Source organism: Petaurus breviceps, unplaced genomic scaffold (genome assembly GCF_028583685.1).
Source record: "Petaurus breviceps papuanus isolate PSGF00001 unplaced genomic scaffold, PetGlider_PUasm1.0 188, whole genome shotgun sequence".
Classification (NCBI taxonomy): Eukaryota; Metazoa; Chordata; class Mammalia; order Diprotodontia; family Petauridae; genus Petaurus; species Petaurus breviceps.
In genome coordinates this window covers 41,790,867-41,798,878 of record NW_027185804.1, presented here as the reverse complement: position 1 = coordinate 41,798,878, position 8,012 = coordinate 41,790,867, and the positions used below count along the sequence as shown (strand labels likewise).

The window sequence follows — 8,012 nt, the reverse complement described above, 5'->3', positions numbered from 1 at the left end:
TCGATTATCATCCCAAGAAAGAGCCTTCTTGGAGGTGTAACATGGCCTTTTCTTAATTATATTCTGCAGTAACTACTATTGACCAAGAGATGAAATTTATCTACTAGCAAAGTTCTTAAAAGTATGGTTCAACCTAAGAAAGAGACATGAAAATGACATTAAGGAAGAACCATTATTATATGCTTTGCTTCTGTACTTTAGAAATTGCATGCCCTCTTCATTTGACTTAGAGCTGAAGGCCTATTTATATATTGTCTCCAACTACTAAGATACGAGCTCCTTGAGAATGTGGAGGGTCTTCCATTTCCATTGGTGTCACAAATATTTAGCCCAGCATCTTGCAGAGCAAATGTTTAGAGATTATGCTTTCATTAATTCACCTAATTGATTTTGGGGTTTCAATATTGATTCCAGGAACTGTTCTTTGTTAGTCAGTATACTTTGAATCTAGGACTGCCATGATTGTATCAAGATCACCAGGCCTAATCTTACACTAGTATAGTGTCCAGTTGTTCTCCAGAATGGTTGGACAACTTCACAACTACATGAAAAGGGAATTAGTATACCTATTTTTCCATTTTTTCTCCATTATTTGTTATTTTTCTTTTCTTTCATATTGGTCAATTTTAGGTGTGAATAAGTAACTTGCATTTCTGTAATTATAGTATTCAGAACATATTTTTTTTCCTTTGAATATTGATGGTTTAATTTCTTTGTCTGAAAACTGATTATAAATAAATTTGACTTTATCAAGTTGGGAAAGACTTGTTTTTAATAATTTCATTCAGTTATTTCTATATTTGAGAATTGAAGCCTTCATCAGAGAAACTTGCCATAAAATATTTTTTTCCAATTTATTGCTTCCCATCTAATTTTATGTTCATTGATTTTGTTCATTTAAAATATTTTTAATTAAATGTAATCAAAATTACAAATTTGACCTCCCCTGATACTCCCTATCTCCCTTTTGATAAAAATATCTTCTCTCATCCATAGAACTAAGTATTTTTTTCATATTTCTTTAAATTGCTTAGTTTATTATCCTCCATGCCTATAACATAAACCAATTTTGACTTTATATTGACATATGGTATGACATGCTGGTCTATGCCCACTTTCTGCACTAGATTATCTTACACTAGATTACTATGGTCATTTGGTATTCTGTATTGTGTACCTAATCTCTCCCACTGAAACACCACTTTAATTTTTCAGCCTGTGATAGAATGTTTTTTAATTATTATACTTTGTAAAGTAGTTTGAAGTCTTCTACTTCTAGGCTACCATTCTTCATTTCTTTTGATTCCATTGACATTCTTAACCATTTTTTTCTTCCAAAAGAATTTTATTTTTAATTTTCTTTTCTGTATAAAACACGTCTTTTGTAGTTTGATTGGTATGGAACTGAATTTCTAAATAGTTTTAAATATAATTATGATTTTTATTATATTGGCTCAATCTAAACCTAGTGATTATGATTTTTACAAGTGTTTCCATCTCTATTTCTGTGAAATTTGGCATTTTTTTTGCCTAGCTAGGTGGTGCAGTAGGTAGAAGGCTGGCTCTGAAGTTCAAATCTGGCCTCAGATACTTACTAGCTGTGATTCCATGGGCAAGTCATTTAACTCTGCTTACCTCCCTCTCCTCATCTGTAAAGAGATGGAGAAGATAATGGCAAAACACTCTAGTATCTTTACCAAGAAAACCCAAAATGGAGTCATAAAAAGTTGAACATGAATGAAAAACAAGAAGCAATCTTCTTACAGGTGATATTGTAGTACTTTGAAACATGGAAAACAAGTGTCAGAAAAAATGAAGATGGCATTATAGAGGCAGTAAATTACCTTGTGTAACATCTCTAATTTTTGGTAAGTATAGCTTAATACAGAAGCCTGGCTTAGCAGAGTGAGAAATGGGAAGAGATAGATTCAGTCTAGCATCACAAAGATATATGTAAGTAAGATGAGTTCAATCATTTTAAGTCATATCTGACTCTTCGTACTCCTACTTTTTTGACACAGATAATGAAGTGGTTTATGATTTCCTCTTCCAGTTCATTTCATAGATGAGTAGACTGATGCAAATAGGGTTAAGTGAATTGCCCAGTTTCACACAGCTAGTTTCTGAGAACAAGTTTGAATTCAGTAAGATGAGTGTTCCTGACTCAGGAACCAGCTCGCTCTGCGCTGCTCAAGTAGATAGCCCAATCTGTAGTACTAAATTATGGTAGTGTCATATAAAATGCATGAATTGGATGATAAAGTTTGCTTTCCATGTCTTTCTCCTAATTCACTATGTGAACTAATAATTGATATTCTATCTGGTAAGTAGTTATCCCACTCCTCTCACATCCTTGTATTTATGTAACCTGAAGAAGACAATACTGTCCTCATCTGGAGTCAGTCATCCCATCAGTGTTATTGTTTAATATGTGCCTGGTGTGACATCTTTAATTTACTTTTTGTTACTTAAGGATATTGTTACTTCACATCCTTATCCATGTGTTGATTACTCTCAGTAGACTATCAGTGTCTTTAGGGCAAGGACGGTTTTGCAATTACCTCCTAATTCCTAGTATCTTTTCCAGTCCCCAGCATAGCAGTTGCTTAATCAGTATTCTTCAATCTAAGAAGGATATTTGCAGATGTTTTTAAAGAAAATCCATTATTATTTATTTTTCTGCTTTATCGTAAAAACTGCAAGCCCCCTCCATTTGCCTTAGAGCTGAAACTTTGTTTATTGTTTACAACAAGTAACATGACCTCCTTGAGAGTCTTAGGATGTCTTCCATTTTTATTGGTGTGCCAAATGCTAAGCCCATTGTCTTGTACAGAGTAAATATGTTTTTTATTAATTCATCCAAATTGATTTTAGGGTCTCAATATCAATTCTAGGACCTGGTATTTCCTTTAGTCAGTACACTGTGAATCTAGAAAATCTGAAGTCCCTCATAGACTAACCCTGTTTTTTTTCTAGTCTTTTAAAACTCTCTTAATTCCCATTCTTTGACCAATGACACTGACCTACTGGCTGAACCACAAAAAAGGCACTCCATATCTCAGCTCTGGTCATTCTTTCACTAATTCCCCCATTTCTGGAACATGCTTCTTCTCTGTTCTGGATACTGACTTCCCTGACTTCCCTTAAATTTCAACTAAAATTCTTCCTTATATAAGAAACCTTCTTTAACCCTTCTTAATTCAAGTGTTTTCACTTCAATAATTATTTCTTATTTGTCTTATATGTAATTGCTTTATATATTTTTCCATATTGTCTACTCCATTAGATTGTAACTTCCTTAAAGGAAGAGATTGTTTAGTGATTACTTGGCACCTAGTAGGTGCTTCTTATATATTTAATAATAAATTATTGATTTAATGTAGACTTTCAAATGCATATATACTTTTGATTTCTCTTTGATTTTAGAACCTAGTGCTTCCTAGCAGCATATTCACTTCTCATTCATTTTCATTACGACTTTCACTAATACTTTAAATATGGTACAACCCTGACCTCGAAATTTCTGTGTGTGAACCACAGTGCCTGATTCAGTGGATGAGCTTAAGAGTAATTGTTAGGAAAATGTGTTTTTGATGATGATGATGACGATGATGATGGTGAAAATCATGAATAGGAAGAAAAGGAAGAAAAGCAGGGGCACTGATGATGATAAATGCTGATGTGATTATGACAATGATGGTGATTATGATGAGTAATTAGATTTCCCTGAATTAAGAGGCAGACTATTATAAGAGATAAAATATAAAATGCTTAATTTATAATCAGGAAGATTTGGTTCCAACCTTGTGTCAATGTTTATAGACTTGATGATTTCAGCACTTTATTTAGTATTTGTTTGATATTGTTCAATATTTATCTGTAAAATGAGTTTTAAAATATTGTGAATCTTTAATCAAGGAACATTTATGAATTCTATGTAAAAATGTCAGCTATTATTCATTTTTTCCTTCTTAAATCTGTCTTAAAATGTGTTTAATGAGAGCGCTTTAATAATATTCTCAGAACTCCAAAATAATTTAAAAGGAATCATTAGAGAATTAAGACAAGCAAACCTTCCCCAAGACTGCTTTAACATTGTAAGGATACCATTGGGAAAGGTTATTCTGAGGGCAGATTGGGATGGGTTACTATTGGGAAACAGTTGTCAGTCAAGGTTTTATTTTTTTTTCAATAGAAAAACAAACAAAGCTTGAGAATATTTAAGGTTATTATGGAAAGTTTATGTTTTTAAATATTGCATTAGTGAAACTATTTAATAGTTTTTGAATTATATTTCCAATCAGACGATGGAAAATCTTGATTTCCAAAATTTGTGTGTTGTACCAATCCTGAAGAAAAACATACTGCCTAAAAAAAGACAATTATTAGCATTATATTTTGAACTCATTTCTCACCAAAATCTGTAGATATGTTGACAGCTTTTTACTTCTTATATTTGATATTTTTGAGTCTCACAAGTAAACAATGGGAAACATATGGATTTGCAGTCACTTTTTAAAAGAAAATTTGGAGTTCCTCATGAATTCCGACTTGGAAATGAGTTAAGGGTACTACATATCATCTAAGGAAAGTAATAACGATGTTCATTAAGATAGATAGGACATACTGGAATAGGACATTAAAGGTCAGTTGGATTCTGCCTTAAGCAGACCACATTTGGACCATTGTGTGAAATTTTGGGTGACAATATTCAGGATGAAAATGATGGATAATCTCCAAAATGAAAAGAAAAAAGAAAATCTTGGAAAGAAAACAACTCAAGATAGGTGAGGATTAGTAGAAAATGGTATGTTGTTTTCACAATAAATACTTCGTGGCTTCATAATTCTTTACCTGGAATGCTGCTTAGAATTTTTGTCATCAAACTCCCAAATTTGATATATGAGTATGAAATGGAAACAATAAACTTATTGCCTAGAATAATGAAAGTCACAAGTAAAAGACATATTATTTAAAGCTATATCCCATGAGTGTACTGAGTATCCCAAAACTCTTCTTCATTTAAAGTTTACAAATTAAAATTTGCATTAAGACTTTCGGACACCCTGTGTAAACAAATATTCCCTCCATTGTAGGACAAGACTTAAAGAATTCGGACTAAATATTGAGGAAGAGATGGAAGTTTTCTTCACGAATTTGAATAATTATTATTTTTTAAATGTTTATCAACCTGATATGCTTCTCAAAGAAAATCAATGGCTATAGCTAGAAGACTCAGACAGCAAATGAGGTTATAATGAGTATATAGATTTGAGATTATAAGAAGTATAAATTTCTTAACAATAAGAGACACTCAAAAGGAAAGTGAGTGGTGTAACTGGTAGTATAGCTTTCATGTGTATGTTGTTTCCATTAATAAAATGTAAGGGCATTCATGGAAAGAAATATTTGTTTTTACTTATCTGTGTATGTGGCATACCTGGCACAGTGCATGGCACAACCGTTTTCTAAATTCTTGTTAATTCATTTTCCAGAAGAAGAAAATTACAACCAAAGTTTGGATGTAGACTAATGTATTACATAATGAAATATATTTGTTTTATACAGATATCTTGTAATAAATCCTCTAATAGAATTCTTTAAATGAAATGGTCCAGTAAAGTATATTTACTGATGGTTGAAAAAAAGTAACAAATACATATAATCATTTGATTTTATATTAAGAGAAATTATTTTCTCTAAACAAAGAGAAAAATTTGTGGAATAGTTGACAAAGAAACTTAGCAGAAATGTATTTGCTTCACACAGTTGGAAATAAATAATAATACAATAGGAAATAAAGCACCTTTACGTTGGGCATTAAAGAGAATGCTTACATAATTTTTTAAAGAGTCTTTTCAAGGCACTTTTCACCTCTTTGTTCCTCAAGCTGTAAATCAAAGGATTGAGCATGGGGATGACCAGAGTGTAAAACAGAGAGGCCATCTTATCTCTATCAAAGGAATGGCTGGATTGGGGTTGGATGTACATGAACAGAAGTGTCCCATAGAACACCACCACCACTGTGAGGTGAGAGACACAGGTAGAGAAGGCTTTGTGCCTCCCTTCAGAAGAGTTCATCCTGACTATGGCAACAAGTATCAGCATGTAGGAGATTAGGATAATAGAGAGCGAAGAAATCAAATTAAGTGCAGCGAAGGTCATAATGATTAGTTCAGTCTCACTTGTGTCTGAGCATGCAATGGACAATAGAGGAAGACAGTCACAGTAGAAATGTCTTATTATATTTGATTCACAGAAAGATGACCTAAAAGTCTCAGATGTGATGACTAGACATACCAAGATGCCATAAAGGTATGAGCTGGCCACCAAGATCCAACATACCCTATCTGACATGATGACCATGTAAAGAAGAGGTTTACAGATAGCCACATAACGGTCATATGCCATGGCTGACATGATAAAAAATTCACTGGTGATAAATATAGCAAAGAAAATGAGCTGGACTATGCATCCATTATAAGAAATTATGTTTTTCTCCTCAATGAAACTGACTAGCATTTTGGGTCCAATAGCTGTGACAGAGCCAAAATCAACAAATGCCAGATGCCTTAAGAAAAAGTACATGGGGGTGTTGAGGTGGGAATCCACACTACTTATGATGATCAGGCCCAGGTTGCCCACAGCTGTGGTCATGTAGTTGAGGAAAAACACAAAAAACAGGGGGCTCTGCAGCTCTGGACGATTTGTGATGCCCATGAGAATGAATTCAGTCACCTGGCTCTGTGAGGTTTCATTCAACTTGATCATTTCTTTCCTCCAAGGATTATAATCTGAAAATAAATTAAATAAACCTCCATTGAGCACTGTTTGAATCAATCATCAGGCATTTATTTTGTATAATTATTTTAGATAAGATAATCAGGAACTTTCTCACCCAATTATAATTTCATTTTATCAATTAGGTGTAATCATATCATATGATTCCATATCATATTATATATCATATCATAGTATTTCAACATCCTGTTACAAAGAAAAGTAAATATGGTATTATTTTCATAATAAAGAGTAGATTATGAAACTACTTATCCCCAAGTGAATGAAGGGATAAGATAATAACATGAATATGTTTTAAGATGATTTAACTAATAGAGGGTCAAGGAATTATAATGAAATCCTGAAGGACATTTGAGCATAAAATAGCACATTACGAAAAAGCTTTGTTGAAACAGTTATTAAAATGGTTTTGAGGCTAAGAAGAGTTGGATTAAAACCATATTCACCCCTTTTCTAAGTAACCCTTTTCTGATTGTGCAACTTCCTGATTAGGGGGCCATTGTTATGACTAACAGTTGCAAAGTGATGGTCCATGATAAAAGATGGAATCTCCTTTTTAAGAAGGCTCTAAACCATTGAAGACAAAGGTCCATGTTCTATAGAGTCCCTCCTCTTACAAATATTCATTGTATACCATCCAAGGAGACTCCATATATCTACTCTCTCCACACTCTTCCTTCTTTTTGCCTTATCATGGAGAAATAATTTTGTCTGCCTACATTATGAAGGCAAGTTAGGGATGAGATTTTTTTTAAAGCTTTTCATTGCAGAGATAAGAAAAGACTCTATTAAAAAAGAACATGTTTGCTTTTCAAATGATGTCCTGTTGCATAGCATTAATCTCAAAGATCACTGGGATCCCATTCATTATAAGTGGTGAAATGTCCCATAATAAAAGTTCTTTGATATCCCTAATTGCAGAAAGCTTCTGTAACAGTTGTCGTGGTTAGCAATTTTCATCTGATGACTTTCCTACAATGATTTTGTGCCATTACCATTTGAAGGAATTCACCACATGGCCCCTTAATTGTTCCATTCACCCCCACAGTGATTGGCTTTTTTAACTCAGCTGCTCAGACTCCAATATTAATGACACCTACTACAATGAGAACATCACAAAGAATAATGTTACCTGCTTATCAGGGAGAAAGCGTCTTCTGTTACTTATTCATGTTATCTGTACCTAGAGGGAGATTTTATAGTTTTCTTGG

The 8,012-nt window shown here is 33.1% G+C and overlaps 1 protein-coding gene across 1 annotated transcript; it reads right to left on the bottom strand.

The window, feature by feature from the left end:
* Positions 1 to 5,820: 5,820 nt before the first annotated feature.
* On the bottom strand, positions 5,821 to 7,258 carry LOC138163589 (olfactory receptor 8K1-like). Its single transcript, XM_069091031.1, has one exon. The coding sequence runs from the start codon at positions 6,769 to 6,771 to the stop codon at positions 5,821 to 5,823; it is 951 nt and encodes a 316-aa protein (XP_068947132.1). The 5' UTR covers positions 6,772 to 7,258.
* Positions 7,259 to 8,012: the final 754 nt, after the last annotated feature.